Raw genomic sequence first — 19,232 nt, forward strand, 5'->3', positions numbered from 1 at the left:
ATTGCTTTGTAAAGAAGTGGCATCCATGGCTTTAAGTCCACCTGAAAAAAAGTGTGATGCCATCTTGGCCACATCAAACACCAGCCTTCCAAGTGTGGGCTTATGGGGATACATCTACAATTGCATCCCACCACTCATGCTGTGTTGTTTGGTTGCCACTTTGTCTAGTTCAGAAGTTTTCTGCCTTTCATTCTCCAGACATTTTGGACTTCAACACCCAGAATCCCTGACCTTTGGTCAAGTTGGCTGGGGCTTCTGGAAGCAGAGGGCCAAGAACATGTGGAAAGTTGTAGGCCATGAGTTTATAGCAACACAGAATCATAGAGTTGGAAAATACAGGGCCATCTAATGATGGGACCCCATCTAGTGCTTTCTTGAAAAATGAGCATCCAACCTCTACTTAAAAACCTGCGAGGAAGGAGACGGCACCACCCTCTGCCATATGCCACCTTCAATTAGTCTGCCATGTAGCCTTGTATTTTGGCCATTTGCAAGATGCGAGAGGGTTCTCAGGTAACATTTTCCTCCCTTTTTAAATGCCAGCGTGCTGAAGAAATTGTGCAAGCATGCGAACGTGTGCAATCTTGATCCACATGAATGGCACATTAAACCCTTTCCGTGACTAAATGCTGCAAAATGCTGGGGTCAAGATGTGCCTCAGGGGGGTCAGAGGGTTTCTCAGGTGTCACCCATCCACCTCCACTCCCCAAAACTGGCACCAGCCCAGTATTAAACCTAGAAGGAAGAGACAGAAGTTGCCCGCTGCCTTGGCTATTATGTCACGTAATTGGTTTAGCCATCTGAGATTACACTGTCACCCCCACACCCCAACCAAACATGGCCGTGCAACTGGGACTCAGACATAAACCCATTATTTTGACACAGGGAGAATGAGGCGGGGGAGATGACACACAAGGAAGGCCAAAACCAGCCTTGAGTGCACAGGTGTATATACCCAATTTGTGCATATGCCATCTTGCAAGACACTTGGGGAAAGATGAAGCCTAGGAAAGGAACAATTCAAGAGCAGATTCTCTCTGAAGACATTAAGCGTCTTAGCTGGTTCAACCACTTTTGCCCCAACTGGTTCCCACTGGGAGCAGAAGGGTTGCACAGTGGGTGGTTTGGGTGAAGTATATAGATTTATTTAACGTAAGACGGATCTGTGTGATTCGAATATCCATTCCCTGTCCTCCAGAGAAGCCCGTCTGGGGGATTACTCCTTGAGATTACATCTGCTATGTGTGTGTGTCTGTGTGTGTTTTGTGTGGTAGGAATCTGTGCCAAAAACACAGCGTTCTCAGCACCTTCGTCAGTAAAAAAAGTGACAGTTTCAATGTATGTTACCTGGCTTTTGAGAAGCAAAGGCTTTGAAAGCAGTATGCAAAGAGTCGGAAAGATAAATAGCTCAATAGAAACAATACTGTTGGAGACAAGGAAATCATATGAAAAAAAGGAGTTGGTAATATAGGGCTTAATAAGTGTTTTATGAAGTCGGATGGATTTAAGAAGTAGTAGACTTTTTGTTATTAGATAGGATGAGTGTGTGTGTGTGTGCGTGTGTATGGTTGAGTGGCTGCAGTTGTGTTATATAGCCATGTGTCAAGCAGCATTGCAAGATCCCTTTGCATGCTGATTTTCCAGACTAACGTGCCTTTAAAAGAATGCTGCCTTGTTTCTAACCGTACTGTATTTTAATCTCTATGCGTGTGTATGCGTCTTCAAGCCACCTGTCAATTTAATCCTTTCAATCGCATGGGGGTTTTTTAGGCAAGCAACACTCAGCAGTGGTTTTGCAAGTTTCCCCCTCTGAAATAGAGTCTACAGTGCCTGGTACTTGTTTGCGATCTCCTGTCCAAGTAATATCCAGGCTTGGCTCTGCTTAACTTCCATGGCGGAATCTGCACTGCAGAATTAGTGCATTTTGACACCACTTTAACTGCCATGGCTCAATGCTATGGACTTCTTGGATTTGTAGTTTTATGAGATCAGACAGCTCTAGTGGCAAAACTGAGGATTTCATAGGATGGAGCCATGGCAGTTAAAGTGATGAAAACTACATTAATATTGCAATGTATTTTACTATGCCACTGTATTTAATGGGACTTGAGCATCCACAGATTTTGGTATCTATGAGGGGTCCTGGAACCAAACTCCAGTGGATACCAAGAACCCACTGTAGAACTGAATTAAATACATGGAATTAAAATCTGGATTTGCGGATAAACAACAAAACCCTAGATCCAGCATGGTAGCAAATAAGCAACCGGTGTGATTCCTTCAGCTGAATGTGGGCTGCAAGTTGCCTTGCTCAGAAGCCTAGCCGAAGCATTATGCACTGGCATGTGCATCTACTATTGTGTTTTATTTCACACAGTATCGTCATTTGGAGGGTCTTCACTTTCCCATCCATTGATGTTGCTTTGCAAGCTGAGGCATCTTGCATCATCAGCCCATGAATGGAGTAGTTCAGCCAACCTTTCACAATGACCTTTGCCAGACTTTAATAGGATCTGGTGCTTAAGAGGTCCTCTGTCTAAATCAGGTATATTCTGGGCAAAGGAGGGTAAAATTGGAAAGCCTGCATATTTCTCCCAGGGTTTCTCTTTGGAGGACTTCCTTCCACACCTAGAAAAGCAGTTTGACTCTCCTAAGCTCATTACGGAGTCTGCATCAGGAAATTGAACGTGTTTGTGCAAACCTGAACTCCAAGGGAAGTTTATTTTGGGAGGAATTACAGCCCTTTCACACTACGCAACTATAGTGTTGTGGTCCCACTTTAATTGCCGTTGCACATCCTCTGGGATTCGGGGATTTGTAGTTTGGGGAGGTGCTAGTTGAGAAGGCTAAAGGCCTTTCCATAACCTACAATTACCACGATTCTGTAGGATGGAGCCACGGCAATTAAAATGGAATTATACTGTTATAATGGTGCAGAGTGAATGAGCCCCTGGACTTAACCTGGAACTTGAATTCTGGAATTATACTTATTAGTCTTGTTCGTCCTGGATATAATGTCAGCTTCCTTAAAAGGTATTGCAAAGCCCATATTTGATGTGTGTGTGTTTTAAGGTCTGACAGCTTGGCTGCACAAAAATCTCCAGGGCAAATCCAGGGCTGATCTTCTGCATGCTTTAACTAAATTGCATTTTCGTAAGCTAAACTATATTGCTGCCTTGAGTCCAATTTTTTTAGGAAAGCAAGAGTGTAAGTTGGGGTATGTGTTTGGAGGGAATGGGACCATTTTCCCACCCTGCACATGCTTGCTGGGTCACAACGGCATGTTTCGTCACAACTGAAGTGACATGGCATCACTTCTGGCCACCCATTGTGGGTGGTTTTTTTTTAAAAAAAGATCTATTTTGAGTTTTGGGGAGGTTTGGTGGGCTTTGGGTGGTCAGGTGAAGCAAAGTGCTATGGTTTAAGCACATTTTGGCTGGTTTGGGGGCCAAAAAATTGTCAGAAAAATCAATCCAGATTTTCTTTTTCCAAAAAAAATTCTAGTTGAGGGGCTTCTGGATCCACATTCAGCATTGCCATACAATCCACGGTCCATACTTTGACCACCCTTGGCATAAACGATGATAATGATGATAATGAAGTCCCATACAGCCAAATGGCCTTTGAGGTGTCTTCCAACTCTATATGATTACCAATGGTCCCTCCCGCTGGGGTTTGGGGTGAAGAACCCCCGTGAATGTGAAAATAACACCTTTAAAAAAAAAGCTATTCTTTTTACCTAAGAGAACCTTTCTCTAAGATTTGTCATGCCCTCCAGTGCAACTCTATGGTTAACATTTCCCAGACGTTGATCACAGAAGCATGCTGGAGGACCTGCAAATGCCTAGAGAAGTGTTTTCTCTGGGAACCTCTAGGTCAGTGATGGCGAACCTATGGCACATGTGCCAGAGATGGCACTGAGCCCTCTCTGTGGGCACACATGCTGTCACCCTAGCACAGAGTTTGCCAGAGTTTCCTACTAGAAAGCCAGAGGGACGTGGCACTTTGCAATAAATAAGTGGGGTCTGGGTTGCAGTTTGGGCACTCGGTCAGTAAAAGGTTCACCATCACTGCTCTAGGTTCTCCAATAGGAATGTCTATATCCACCAACACAACTCTGCCAGAAGTTGATCAACAGTCAACCCTGACCCTAACCCTAATCTCTGTGGCCAACTTCTGGCAGAGTTGTGCTGGAGGACCTAGAGATTCCTAGAGGGAACATATTAATCAAAACCGCAAAAGTCAATGCCTCAAATGTAGAGGGCTAACTGTATATGATTCTATGACTTCTCTATGGCACCTTCTTTCTTGCTGGCATAATAACCCTTCTGCTCTCTTATCTTTTTCTTTTCTGAAAGGATCCCCCACCGGAGGAAGCGCAAAGCTCAGGGCTAGCCCCTTCCCTTCTGGCCTGGCACCAGGGACATGGTCTTACCCATGGCCAGCAGCAGCATGGAGCTGCAGCCGGACAAAGGGCTCTGCGTCCGCAACAACACCGGCGACTGGAGGCTGAGCTACGAAGAGTCCCGGAGCCGCCGAAACTCCATCCCTCCGGCCAAGACGCCCAAAGCCAAGCACATGTTGGCATACCTGCCTCGGCCTCCCACGGAAACCAGCAGATATGGGACCTTCGCCCAGAAGGTAAGTGCCAGCCTGGGGTGCTTTCAGCTGAGGGAGTCCCACATAAATGTTCTCTTTGTGGATAGATGGATCAGAAATAAAAATCCAGGTCATGGATAAATGATGATGATAAGCCAGCATGGTGTAGTGGTTTGAGTGTTGGGCTGCAACTCTGGAGAACAGAGTTTGATTACCAGCTTGGCCATGAAACTTACCTTGGGCAAGTCTCACTCTCTCAGTCTTATGGGAAAGCCATGACAAACCTCCTCTGAACAAATCTCACCAAGAAAACCCCATGATAGCTTCACCTTAGGACCACCATAAGCTGGGAACAACTTGAAAGAATGTAACAGCCATATTTATTTATTTATTTATTTATTTGCTTTTCCCCCTAGCCCTGGAACTCAAGACAGCTCATAAGAATTAAAACATATATCTAAAATAACTACTACAACAACATTACATCACAGAAAGGTTAAAAATATAATTGAGCCATCAACACGATTAAAATCATGACCGCCGTGATAGAAAAACAAAAAATATAGACAATATTATACATTATGAAAGTCAATGTGGTGTATTGGCTTGAGTGTTGGACTCTGACACTGGGGTTTGATTCCCAGTTTAGCCCTGGGCAAGTCACACATTCTCAGCCCCAGAAAATCCTATGATAGGTTCACCTTAGGGTTGGCATAAGTCGGAAAAAACTACTTGAAGGCATGCAACAACACAACAATAAGAGGGAAAGCTGTGTGTGATGGAGTCGCCTTTTTTGGAGATTTTAAAGCAGAAGCTGGATGGCCATCAGTCGTAGGGAGGGCTTTGACTGTGAGTTCCTGCATGGCAGAATCAAGGTTGGAATGGATGGCCCTTGGGGTCTTTTACAACTCGTTGGAGAGAATACGCACCCAAAAGGTCCCATCTTCTCTGTTGTCACCAGGTGTAACTGTGAGGATGGTGGGACACAATGAAACGCCTCCCCAGAAGAGCTGGAAAGATAGGTTTTCTCATATGGGGAGATGTAGTCCTTCAGATAGCCTAGACTTCAGCTGTATGGGGTTTTGTAGACCATAACCAGTGTTTCAAAATGTGTTTGGAAGAAAGAAGGATGTCATTTTTTAAACCTTTTGTGTTAATGTGTTTTTTTGTACTGTGGAATGCATATATATTTTGTAATGTTTGTCTTTGTGAGATACGTCTCTTATGTTCTATGTATTATTTGCTATGTATTTATGTATATAGGTTAGTTACAGTTTTACATACTTAAGTGAAATAAAAAATGTATGCCTTGAAATGCAGCTGGAAGCAGACTAGCAGTGATCCAAACCAGAGGTAACTAAGGCAGGTGTGATCATTGTCAGCTACAAATAGGACCCAATTAAATTACATGCAAGGATGGACAAACTGTGGCACCTCCATTTATTCTTGGGCTATGTATCCCATTGTCCTAACCAGCAAAAGCCAAATGGTAAGGAATTATGAGTGCTGCACTCCAGAAACCACATCTATGTATCTTCTAGTCTTTCTGACAGCTCCCATCCATTTTGTGTAAGGGATGACAATGAGACATGGCTATCTCAGGGTTATAATCTCCCAAATTGTAAACCCTATTTACACCAGGGATGTCCTGGTGGTATTTTCAAGATCAAGTTCACTGACTAGAGCGACAATGAGGAGTGAAAGTATTCCCCTAAAAGACCCCCTTGAGGCAGTGAAATAACTGCAAAAGCTCATTCCGTCTTGGCCTAACCTAATTGGTTCAATAATTAATAATTGGCTCATCACTTCTTTTCCTTATATGTGTCAGTGGAAGCAAATTGTTTTATGCCAATTAAAAATTAACAGGGAAACTGGGAATCAGATTAAGTTGCTCCAGTAACCAGCTCCAGTCCTTAGATGACTAGTTTGCAATATCTTGTCGAGACGTTCAAGGAATTTCAGGGTGCTTGATTGTTGCAACCTCGCCTGTTTTCTAGGATAGCTAAAAAGATGGGTGCTGGAGATGTTTCACAGTTAGTTTTTAAGGGATGACTAGGTAGTCTGGAGAGAGAGAGAGCGAAGAGAGGATTTCACAAGGTTTCTTTTCTTTTGCAGCCTGAAATGATAGCCGTTCCTTTGGATCCTTTTGATGAGACCCAGCAGCAAATGGAAACCCCAACCACAAAGAGAAGTGCCCTGCAATGCAACTACGTCTCCATGTCCTGCAGCTCGAACATCCCCAACGACAGGTCTGTCCTTCTCCAGAGGAGACTCAGCACAGTGGAGGCAAGCTATGGTACGGTGTTGCCTACCAAACACCGGCCCAGCGTCTCCATCAACACAGAAGAGCTGCCCAAATACCACCGGTCCTCCAGGACGGATCCGCCTCCACCTTCGCTAATCCGGGAACTGAACGCCCGGCTTTATTCCCAACATGCTTTCAGTTCCCCCAACATCAACTCCGGGCGGAACAAAACTCCGACCCGCAGCATCATCTCGGTGAACAACTCAGAAAAAGGGCAGAACAAGCGCTGCAAACTCATGGAAAATGACCGACAATTTGGTAACAAACAGCAGAGGCAGCGCTACGTGACCAAGGTTGGCAAGTGCCAGGTGAACTTGGGCAACATCCAGGAGAAGAAGAGGTTCTTGTCTGACATCTTTACCACCATTGTGGATCTCAAGTACCGATGGTTCCTCTTTGTCTTCAGCATGTGCTACATCATCACCTGGGTGGTCTTTGGCATCATATATTACTTTGATTCCTGGATACGAGACGACGTCAACCATATAGGCGACCCCGAATGGAAACCTTGCATACAGAACCTTGAGAATTTCATCTCTGCTTTACTCTTTTCTGTAGAAAGCCAAAGGACTATTGGCTATGGGTCTCGGATCGTGACGGCCAACTGCACGGAAGGGGTCATTTTGCTCATGGTCCAGTCCATCATTGGATCCATGATCGACGCCCTCATGGTGGGCTGCATGTTCGTGAAGATCTCCAGGCCCAAGAAGCGTGCCCAGACCTTAATATTTAGCAAGAAGTGTGTGATCTCCCATCGGGACGACCAGCTCTGCCTCATGTTCCGTATCGGAGACCTCCGGGACAGTCACATGGTGGATGCAAAAATCAGAGCCAAGTTGATTAAGTCCCGGCAAACGAAGGAAGGGGAGTTCATCCCTCTGGAGCAGTCAGAACTGAACCTGGGCTATGATACGGGTGAGGACCGTCTCTTCCTGGTGGAACCGCAGATCATCTGTCACATCATCAATGAGCAAAGCCCTTTCTGGGAGATGTCTGCAGAAGACCTGAAGAGAGAGCAGTTTGAAATCATCATCATCCTGGAAGGCATTGTGGAAGCCACAGGTGGGTGAGATGTAGTGTAGATGACCAAAGAAGGTTTGGGACAGACCCTGGTCAAGCTCTGGAGACTAGTTTGGGTGACCATACAATCTTGTCCCATTCCATAGCATCCTGAGGTGCTTTTCTGGCATGAAAGAGCTTGTGGTTCAAATCTGGTTGCTGCTGCCACTACTAGACATTTTCTTTTATACCCAAGAGAGTTGAGGCTCCAAGGTTTTTTAAGCCAAAAGTTATGAGTATCTGTGTATATTTCTTGTAACAATTTGTTGGCTCTCCTCTGTATTTAATGTGTTCAAAATATGTACAGCGAGCATCTGTGGATACCAAAATCCATGGGTGTTCAGGTCCATAAGATACAATGGAGTATTATTATTATTATTATTATTATTATTATTATTATTATTATTGGCCCTTGGTAGATACAATGGGGTATATTATTATTACTACTATTACTACTACTACTACTACTACTACTACTACAATGGGCCCTTGGTATTGACTGGGGTTTGGTTCCAGGGCCCCTCATGGATAGCAAAATCCATGGATGTTCAAATCCCATTAGATACAATGGAATATTATTATTATTATTATTATTATTATTATTATTACAGTGGGCCCTTGGTATCCATTGGGGGTTGGTTCCAGGACCCTATGTGGATACCAAAATCCATGGATGTTAAAGTCCCATTAGATACAATGGTGTATTACTATTATAATTACTATGAGCTTTCCTAGACTAAAGTCTATTTCCTCAGATCCATTTAGATGCAGCAATAATAATAATAATAATAATAAGTAGAGAGACCTTGTAGCACCTTTGAGACTAACTGAAAGAAAGACGTTGGCAGCATGAGCTTTCCTAGACTAAAGTCTACTTCTTCGGATGCATTTGGTGTATCAATGGCTTTTTCTTGTGTCCTGATGACATTCTCTTCTCTGCAGGGATGACGTGTCAAGCCCGGACATCCTACGTAGAGGACGAGATCCTTTGGGGCCACCGCTTCGAGCCCTGCATGACCCTGGAGAAAGGCGCCTTCCGTGTAGACTACACCAGATTTGAGAAGACCTTTGAAGTCCAGATCCCAGGGATTAGTGCCCGCGAGATGTACGAGCAGAAGGAGATAGAGAATCGGGACCAGTCAACTCTAAGCTTGTACTGGGACCATCTGGTGCACCCTTGCCTTTCAGCAGAACTCAACAACGAAGGTCGGCAAGGGGATGGTCCCAGCGAGGAAGGCCTCTCCAGACTGGGCTTTTCCAACATCACAGAAGAAGAGCGAAGCAACGAGTACCAGACCCAAGAGGCCAGCGTCTAAAGCAACCTAGAGCCATCGCTGTTGGCTTCCGTTCAACCAAGAGGTATAAGGAAGACCTCCTGATGTCCTTGTGGCTGACAAAATGGTGCATGCTGGAGGTGTTGGTATTTTTTTTGAGCATCTTCATGCTGGCAGCTGTCTTGAGCTCCCTGGCAAAGTTCCCAGGAAACCATAGAGGTCCAAGGGTTCTCTTGTTTGGGACGTAGGACCTTACAGACAACCTCCAACTGCTTCAGGTTATTCTTCCAGTCGCCTGCCTCTATCTTTGATGAATCGACATGCTGTGCAAAAACAAGACGTTGCTCTGTGGGAGAGCTCTTGTGGGGCTGGAACCCCTTACAAAGAGCCATAACCAGAATACCTGAGCTGGAGCCCTGGTTTTTGCAAGCAGAAGTCAGGCGTGGAGCCTTGAGGCCCTTTCAAAGCAAGCAGCGACACCTTTTATCAGGGTCAAAGCTGGGGAGCATGCACACTTTTAGCATGAATATTATTTTTCATTATTTTTCTTTGAGATAAAAACAATTATGGGAAAAGCCTGGCTGGTTTGCATTGGTGCTCCAAGAGGCTGCTCCTATCTCTATGCAACGCAATGCAATGAGGGAGCCTGGAGCAGTTGCATCCCCAGCCACAGTTCTGGGTGCAAATACGAAAGTGTCTCATTAAATTTGTTTACAGTGCCATACAGAACTCTCATCGAATGCTGTCGCCTGTGTCCTCCTCACCCCTGTGCGTAGTTGGACCCGTTTTCCTCCTCCTCTTTGCCTCACAGAAGCCTTTCGCTCCTGAACTCATCTTACGTTTCCCTTCGCTGTGGCTACTAAGTGGAATTATTTTTACAAGAGGCCATGCTCTTTTGCAACAAGGATGTGGGGAGAAGGTTGGGGGCGAGGGAACCGACAAATAAAACAAGTTTCTTCTGGAACGTCCACGCACAATGGCAGCGTCATTATTATTATTATGTGTGCATGAGGTGAATGTTGTAGAAATTTTGAAGCTGGGCAAGAGAAGGAAAGATTAGAATCTGGGGAGCACCTGTAATATCTGCTATATTGTATATCCCTGGTCTCCAAACTTTCGTCCTCCAGATGTTTTGCACTTCTGTTCCTAGAAGTCCCAGCCAGCTTGGCCAACAATCGGGAATCATGGAAGCTATGGTCCAAAACATCTGAAGGACCAAAGTTTGGGGGCCACTGTTGGACAAGAGTCCTCACTACTGTGTGTATAGGAATCTACTCAGAGGTTTGGAACCCAGGGAAATGGACTTTTGGTAAGCAGATGAAACCGGACCATGTCCAAAGGAGAGCAACTAAAATGGTGAAGGGTCTGGAAACCATGAAGCCCTATGAGGAACAACTTAGGGAGCTGGAGATGTTTAGCCTGGAGAAGATAAGGTTAAGAGGTGATATGAAGGCCCTGCTTAAATACTTGAAGGGATGTCATATTGAGGAGGGAGCAAGCTTGTTTTCTGCTGCTCCAGAGACTAGGATCCAGAGCAATGGATGCAAGATATAGGAAAAGAGATTCCAGCTTAACTTTAGGAGGAACTTCTTGACAGTAAGGGCTGTTTGACAGTGGAACACACTCCTCCCTCGGAGTGTAGTGGAGTTTTGCTTGGAGGTCTTCAAACAGAGGCTGGATGGCCATCTTTCGGAGATGCTTTGATTGAGAGTTCCTGCATGGCAGGGGGTTGGACTGGATGGCCCTTGTGGTCTCTTCCAACTGTATGATTCTATGACTTTCATACATCAATATTAACATTCAGCCAGTCTCAGCGTTCCATGTTCTCACCTCATCCCAACAGATCTCTGGTTGTTGTTGTTGTTTGTTGCCTTCAAAAAGGCCTCGACTCATGGCAACCCATTGGATGAAACATCTCCAATGCTCCTTATCCTCCACTGCTCTGCTCTGGTTCTGTAGATTCAGGTGTGTGTCATCCCTAATTGAGTCTAGCTTGGGGGTCTTCCTCTCTTTCTACTACTCTCTACCTTTCCTTGCATTATTGTTCTTAACTTGAGTCAACTTTGACTCATGGCAAACCTGTGGACGAGACTTCTCCAAGACTCCCTGCCCTCCACTGCTCTGCCCAAGTCCTGCAGACTCATGCCCATGGCCTCCTTAATTGAGTCCATCCATCTGGCATGTGGTCTTCCTCTCTTTGTTCTACATTCCACCTTTCCCAGCATTACTGTCTTTTCCAATGAGTCCAATGAGTTATACCTTCTCATGATGTGGCCAAAATACAACAGCCCCAGTTTGATCATCTTGGCTTCCAGAGAGATTTCAGACTTGATCAGTTCAAGGACCCATTTGTTTGTCTTCTTGCTCAAAAATAATACTGACAAGCTGGAGCACATCGAGAGGGAGGCAACTAAAATAGTGAAAGGTCTTGAAACCACCAAGTCCCATGAGGAACGATTTAGAGAGATGGGTATATTTAGCCTGGAGAAGAGAAGGTTAAGAGGTGGTATGATAGACCTGTTTAAGTATTTGAAGGAGTGTCATATTGAGGATGGAGCAAGCTTGTTTTCTGCTGCTCCAGAGAATAGGGAATCAGAGCAATGGATGAAAGCTGCAGGAAAAGAGATTCCACTTCAACATTAGGAGGAACTTCCCGACAGTAAGAGCTATTTGACAATGGAAGACACTGCCTTGGAGTGTAATGGAGTCTCCTTCTTTGGAGGTCTTTAAACAGAGGCTGGATGTCCATCTGTCAAGGGTGCTTTCATTGCGAGTTCCTGCATGGCAGAATGGGGTTGGACTGGATGGCCCTTGTGGTCTCTTCCAACACTATGATTCTATGACCAAACTTTGGGAAACAATATCTTAGACAATTCTAACTTTAGCACTCAGTTGTATATCTTTCCTCCTTAGGAAAGTGCAGTTCTTTCATGGCTGCCCTTCCCATTACTAGGAGTTTACCACACAGGAGACAATTGGAAGTATAAACAGTGATTAACCCATGATAACCTTGCAACTGAGCTAATGGTTTTCACACGACGTTGAGATGAAATGTGATTAAAATGCCATTATCCTGCAAATAACCAGGCAAGAAACAGGAGCAAATCATTCACAGGATTTTCCCACGAATGACTTTTTGCTCTTTATCCCCTGGTTATTCATGGGATAATGGCTCTTGCGTTAATCTCATTTTAATTACGTTTTAATGTCAAATGTGCAATTTTTATGGGTTAATCACTGTTTAAACACCACATTTTCCCATGTGTGATAAACTCCATAGTCTTCTTCTGATTTCTTAGTGGCCATCTCCATTCTGATTATTGTTCGATCCAAGGTACGGGAACTCTTTCCCACTTACCTTATCGATTAAGTATTACGTATTACAGGTCACTTACCTTATTGCATGTATTATACATTATGTACATATCCATCCCTTACTTTAATTCACGTAGTAAACACAACCAAATTTTAACACAAGTCCAGAACATCACAGGGACACTGAGAAACACGGGTTGAGACCTGGAGGCAATACAATTTGATCCACTCCCAAACTTTTGGGAGCTGAAGAATCCCTGGAGGAGTGTATTAACGTCACTGGCTCCACCAGGATTAGTGCTTCATTTCTACGTTCCCTAAAGCAGCAAAAACCTTATACCTGTTTGTCTAGATCTGGGGAGACTTAAATATATGTTTAAAGTTTGCTATTCAATGTGCATACTATTTAAAGGACTCCCAGGAGCAAGTTCAGCTTCTTGGAGCTTCAACTGCGTGGGAAGAGAAGGAAAGATGGAGAGACTGATGAGCAGGTAATTAATAGTTACCTTATTCCATTAGTAGGTCAGGCTAGACTCAGACAATGCCATCATCTCCTTCTAAGCCAATGATGGCTTCTCCGCAGGGATTGGAGCCGAAACAACAGTATGGCTGCCTATGAGTTTGTTTATTTTTCGATTTGGGTTTTATAGCTCTTTCATACCTGGATTCGAAGCCGGATGGAAGAGCGCTTGGGGATGCGGCCGGCCGTTGGTTCCTCTCGCATCTGGGGCCCAGAAAGAGACTGTTAAGCCTAAAGTAAAAAAGAAATGAAATAAAACTTTTATTTTTATCCCACTTTTCTGCAATAAAACAATCGAAGCGACTAACAACAACTTAAAAACATCCATATACAATATAACATCACAATATCCCCCCCTTAAAAAAAATTAAGCATAATATATTTAAAATAGAGTATTAAAATATCAATTAATAATGAAGACAACATGGGAAGTGTGGTAGCACAGAACAACATTTTTTAATTAACAGTTTAAATAATTGCATAAAGCAGCATGAATAAGACGAGACAAAAGTTTGAAAAGGTAAAAGACAACCTATTAAAACATTTTCCCCATTTGTTTTATTTATTATTAAATTATTTAAATAAAAAATTATCAAATAATGCAATGAATATTATCAAATATATAGTATAATACACATAATAATAATAATAATGTATTTATTCATATAAAATTAATATAAGTGTAATAAAATTATAATATAATGTAACCATTTAATAATATAATATAATAATTATAATGTAATACACACAATAATAATAATATAATGATTAAGGTTAATATAATATAAAATATAATACTATAGTATAATTATAATACAATGAGCAGAATAATAATATAATTATTATTATTAATACAAATTAATATAAAATATAATATAACTGATATAATTTAAAAATATGTTATAATACTACAAAATAATTTTTGTAATATAATCTAATGCACATAATAATTACTATTACTATTAATATTAAATAATAATCATAATATGCAATACAGATAATATAATTACTAATTAATATAAATTATAATAATATAATATAATAATTATAATATAATGTAATACATATAATAATATAATTGTTAAATACTAAAATAAATTAATATAACATGTAATATAATTATAATGTAATTTAATAATATAACAATTATAATATAATGCAATGCAGATATTAATAATATAATTACTAATTAATATAAATTATAATAAAATAATAATATAATATAATAATTATAATATAATGTAATACATATAATAATATAATTGTTAAATACAAATATAAATTAATATAAAATGTAATATAATTATAATGTAATTTAATAATATAACAATTATAACATAATGTAATACACATTATAATAAATATATCAATATTGTCTTATTTATTATTTTTTATTTTTCTTATTTGGAAGAGTAGACATTATTATTAATTATTAATCTATTTAGACCCAGAGATGCCAGCCCTGAGTCTCTCAAACCCAGGAGCCAGGAATCATGAACCCTTTCTGCCTGAGAATCATGAGCCAGCAATGCTCCCTTTCTGCCACAAGAGGGCACCCCAGGACAGGGAAGAATCCCAATCAGCGTCAAGGGGCCGAAGTGCGCCGTCTGAGCCACAGGAGGGCGCCTGAGAGAGAGCCAGGGACGAGAGCGCCAGAGCGGAATTGAGAGAAGGCTTTGGCGCTGGAGCCATCTTCGTTGGCCGATGGTCTCCAGAGGAGGGCGCCCGAGAGAAGCCTAGCAGCCATTGGCCCTGAAGCCTGCAGTGCGCAAAGGACGCCACTAGAGGACGGCCGAGAGCAAGTCAGCAAGTGGCGCAGCAGCAGAGACCCCTTTCGCACTACAATTCCCATCAGCCCCCGGGAAAACATGGACGCCTCCACCGTCCCTGAGGGACACAGGATGATGGGAATCTCACTCCAAAGTATTTGGAGGGGCTCCAGGGCGCAGAAAGGCTAGCTTTGAGGTGTCCCCCCCCGACTTCTGCATCGCCTGGGGATGATGGGAACCCCAGTCCAAACCTAGTCTTTTTTAACGGCTCTTGGACAGAGAATGGAGGGCTTGAAAAAGTTGCTTCCGACTTATGGTGACCCTATAATATATCTACATACCTAACTATCTGGGGTTGGCATGGCCCTCTGAGGCTGAGAGAGTGTGACTTGTGAGTGTATATAATTATGTATAACTGTGTATACACAATTATATATGTGTATGTTTGTATACCTGGAGGCTCCGGTTCCTCCTCGCTCTCTCTCTCTGCTGTGGCTGCTGCACATGCGCAGAAGGAGGAGGCAATGGCAGCCATAGAGAAACCCCAAGGGCCTTGATCCAGCCCAACCCCTTTATTCTGCCATGCAGGAACTCTCAATCAAAGCATCCCCATTGACAGATGGCCATCCAGCCTCTGCTTAAAGACTTCCAAAGAAGGAGACTCCACTACACTCCGAGGAAGGAGTTTGTTCCACTGTTGAACAGCCCTTATTGTCAAGCTGAGCTGGAATCTCTTTTCCTTTATCTTGCATCCATTGCTCTGTTTTCCTGTTCTCTGAAGCAGCAGAAAACAAGCTTGCTCCCTCTTCAATATGACATCCCTTCATATATTTAAACAGGGCTATTATATCCCCTCTTAACCTTCTCTTCTGCAGGCTAAACATCCCCAGCTCCCTAAGTCTCTCCTCATAGGGCTTTATGGTCTCCCTCCTTTGGACACATGGCTCCAGTTTCTCAACAATCATCCTTCTTAAGTTGTGGTGCCCAGAACTGGTCACAGTATTCCAAGTGGGGCCTGAGCAGAGCAGAATAGAGCAGCACTATGACTTCTCTCGATCTAGAGACTAGACTTCCATTGATGCAGCCTAGGATCGCATTGGCCTTGTTAGCTGCCGCATCCCACTGTTGACTCAGGTTCAGTTTTCGGACCGTGAGGAAAGCTTCCTCAGAAAAAAAACATTCAGTAAACTTCGCCTCAAAATGCAAAAGAGGCCGAATTCGGAGCTAAGAATAAAGGGAAGACGGGCCGGAAGTGGACGCACACGAAGGTCCTTCTTCCGCCGCAGTGCATGCTGGGAGGCGTAGTCGTCAGGAGCGTCTGGGCGGGAAGCAAAACCGCTTTTCCCGTGGTGCCTCGCGCGTGGCTGAGGCGGGGCAGCAGCGGCTCCAGTCATGGCGGCGGCGACGGCGACAGCGATGGGTTCTTCGCTGGTGGAGGCGGTGCTGGCCTGCTCTGGCCGCCTGGAGAAGGAGAGCCTCAGCGGCCGCATCTCCCGACTCTCCGGCCGAGTGGAGGAGCTCAAGGTCTGAGGGGAGAGGGGCGTGGCAAGCCCCTGGTGGGCGGGGTTTCACTAGCCCACTCCTCCTTTTGGACCCCTTTGGAGGAGAGGGAGGAGCTAAGCTAAGCGCACAGGGGGCGGGGCTTCACTGAGAACCTTCTCTTGGAGCCTCCCTTCTCTGGAAGCGAGGGGAGGAAGGCGCGTGGTTAGAGGGAGGAGCTAATTTTCATCGGGGGCGGGGCTTTGCTGGGCTCCTCCCCCTGTCGGAACCTCCCTTATTTGGAAGCGAGGGCGTGGCCGGAGGGAGGAACTAGACGCCTATTGGCCCGGGACATAGAGCAGGGCTTCACTAGGCCCCTCCTCCTTTTGCAACATCCCTTATTTGGAAGAGAGGGAGGAGCTATGGACACGGGGGTGGGGCTTCGCTGGGCTCCTCCCCTGTTGGAGCTATATTTGGAAAGAGTGGGGAGCGTGGCTTTACTGGGCTTTTCTTCCTCGTTTTGGAACAGAGGGGCGGAACGGGGGCATGGCTAGGGGAGGAGTTAAGTATATTGTGGGCATGGGCCAATGGGGCGGTGCTTCACTAGGCCCCTCCTTCTTGTCATGGAGGCTCCCCTTTGAAGAGATGTGGTCAGGGCTGGAGGGAGGAGCTAAGTACGTAGGGGGCGGGGCTTCACTTGGCTTCTGTTGGAATGAGCTATGCACCTGGTGGGCGGTGCTTCAATAGGTCCCTCCTCCTTATGGAACCTCCTTTTTAGGAGAGGTGAGGAGCTAAGCACTCAGTGGGCGGGGCCATAGGGGTGGTTACAGGGGCAGGGCTTCAATAGGCTCCTCCTCTTTTTGGAACCTCCTTTCCCTTGAAGAGAGAAAGGATGGAGGAGGGTTCCTGAGCGTGTGCAGAGTTCTGAAAAAGAGGAATTATTTTTTTAATGTCATCTCAGCAATAAGATGCATGGACTGAAGTGCCTCTGAGCATGTGCAAAGGGTTCCTGCCCTCCTCCTAATAATACTTTGGCTGGAGAAGCAATTTCTATAGGCTGCCTTGAGTCTTGTTCTTGAGGGGAGGAATAACACAGTGTTTCCCAAACTTTGCTCCTCTGGCTGTTTTGGACTCTGTCTCCCAGAAGCCCTAGCCATTTGGGCCGACCGTCAGGGATTCTGGGAGCTGTAGTCCACACGTTTGGAGGACCAAAGTTTTGGGAAACACAAGGGACTGATGGGTCGGCTTGGAAAAGGGCTGTTTGCAGGGTCTGCTTTGTGTTGACTCTCCCTGGCTTCCTTCCTCGCAGGACGAGGTTTGCAGCGTGATCCACCAGCGTTACGTGGAGTTCCTTCCCAGCATGCAAAGCGCCACGGACCTGGAGTCCCAAGTGCAGGAGCTGTCTGGGAACATCGACCAGCTCAAGATGAGGATCGAGAACGAGGTGAGAGCAGCACAGATCCCATTCTTAATAGGATAGGCAGGGTATGTCATCAAACACTTTCTCTGGTCATTTGTCTCTTTCCTGCCCTTGGCTTTAACATGCCTTTCGGATTGGGAAAAGCAGGCCATAGACTGGATAAACTGTTAGAACAAGGTGCATTTAAAGTGTCGTGAAGTACTTTGTGTGGCTGTATTTAATAAGATGTAGCACTCGACGTGACGCATAGGCTTGTAATAGAGATGCCGTCATACTAAGCGGCAACAGGTGATTGACCATTAGGCAACTCTCTCTATAATTGCACCAAGACTCAGGGTTGAAGTGGTTTGAAGAGAGTAGTCAACGTTTGTTGGGTTGAAGCTGTATTACAACATGCGGCGTAAGTTGATGGGAGTCGGGAGCAGTGTTTGTACGTAATTGTACATACAGTGCACCCGTGCCATATGTGGCTTTAACCTTATGTGGAAGGCAAGCCCTGTTTAAAACAATGGAATGTGTGCCCGCCATGCACGCGCCTCTGCGCATGGCAGCACACACCTATTCTTTTAAATAGGGCTTGAGCATATGCGCTTTTCCTTTTATATGTGTGTGTGGCGGGTCTGGAATGGATTCCCCTGTGTATTTGAAGGGTCCGCTATACTGCAACGTCTGATAAAGAACCTCCAAGGACTTGGAAAATAGCAACAAGTGTCTGTGAGTTTATTCAAGGGTGGTCAGCGCATTGCCAACACTTAAACTGTTTAGGCATTTGAAGGGGTGTCATTCTGAGGAAGGAGCAAGCTTATTTTCAGCAGCTGCAGAGAATAGGAGACAATGGAGCAATGGGTGCAAACTGCTGGAAAAGAGAGTCCACCTAAACATTAGGAGGAACTTTCTGCCAGTGAGAGCTGTTCGACAGTGGAACACAGTCCTTTGGAGATTTTCATGGAGTCTCCTCCTTTGGAGGCTGTTTTTAAACAGAGGCTGGATGGCCATCTTTTGGGGGGTGTTTTGACTGTGAGTTCCTGCATGGCAGAATGGGGTTGAACTGGATGGCCCTTGGGGTCTCTTCCAACTCTATGATTCTGTGAAACTGAACCAGTGCTTCTATATTTTGCTACAGTGAAGCTGCTTCTGAGAGTGTGTGTGCCTCAGATAGTGTTGTATGTTGGCATCTCTGGTGGGCCAAAGAGTTTTGTTTTTGTTACTGCACATCCAGCAGGATAGAAGAGAGCCAACATAATTACAGTGGACCCTTGTTATACGCTGGGGTTTGGTTCCAAGATGCCCCGTGTATAACAAAATCCGTGTATGCTCAAGTCCCATTAAGTATAATGACATAGCAAAATGGTGTCCCTAATAAAAAATGGAACATCAAGGTAAATTTATACTTTTTTGGAACATTTTCAAACCGTGTATGCTTGAATCCGTGTATAAAAAATCCGTGTATAAGAAGGGCCAACTGTAAATAATAAATGGCTAAATGGTATTT

The 19,232-nt window shown here is 44.4% G+C and overlaps 2 protein-coding genes across 2 annotated transcripts in view; both read left to right on the plus strand.

The window, feature by feature from the left end:
• Window positions 1-4,425: 4,425 nt before the first annotated feature.
• LOC121933989 (G protein-activated inward rectifier potassium channel 4-like) lies at window positions 4,426-9,279 on the plus strand. The gene is made up of 3 exons (XM_042473968.1): window positions 4,426-4,641; window positions 6,715-7,966; window positions 8,906-9,279. Exons 1-3 carry the CDS (start codon window positions 4,426-4,428, stop codon window positions 9,277-9,279), a joined length of 1,842 nt encoding a protein of 613 aa, XP_042329902.1.
• A 6,921-nt stretch (window positions 9,280-16,200) lies between these two features.
• ZW10 (zw10 kinetochore protein) overlaps window positions 16,201-19,232 on the plus strand; it is a 19,428-nt gene continuing 16,396 nt past the window's right edge. Inside the window, exons 1-2 of the mRNA XM_042476161.1 lie at window positions 16,201-16,365; window positions 17,630-17,764. Of these exons, the coding sequence (XP_042332095.1) occupies window positions 16,234-16,365; window positions 17,630-17,764 (267 nt within the window). The 5' untranslated portion in view covers window positions 16,201-16,233. The remainder of the gene's footprint in view (window positions 16,366-17,629; window positions 17,765-19,232) is intronic.

Source organism: Sceloporus undulatus, chromosome 6 (genome assembly GCF_019175285.1).
Source record: "Sceloporus undulatus isolate JIND9_A2432 ecotype Alabama chromosome 6, SceUnd_v1.1, whole genome shotgun sequence".
Classification (NCBI taxonomy): Eukaryota; Metazoa; Chordata; class Lepidosauria; order Squamata; family Phrynosomatidae; genus Sceloporus; species Sceloporus undulatus.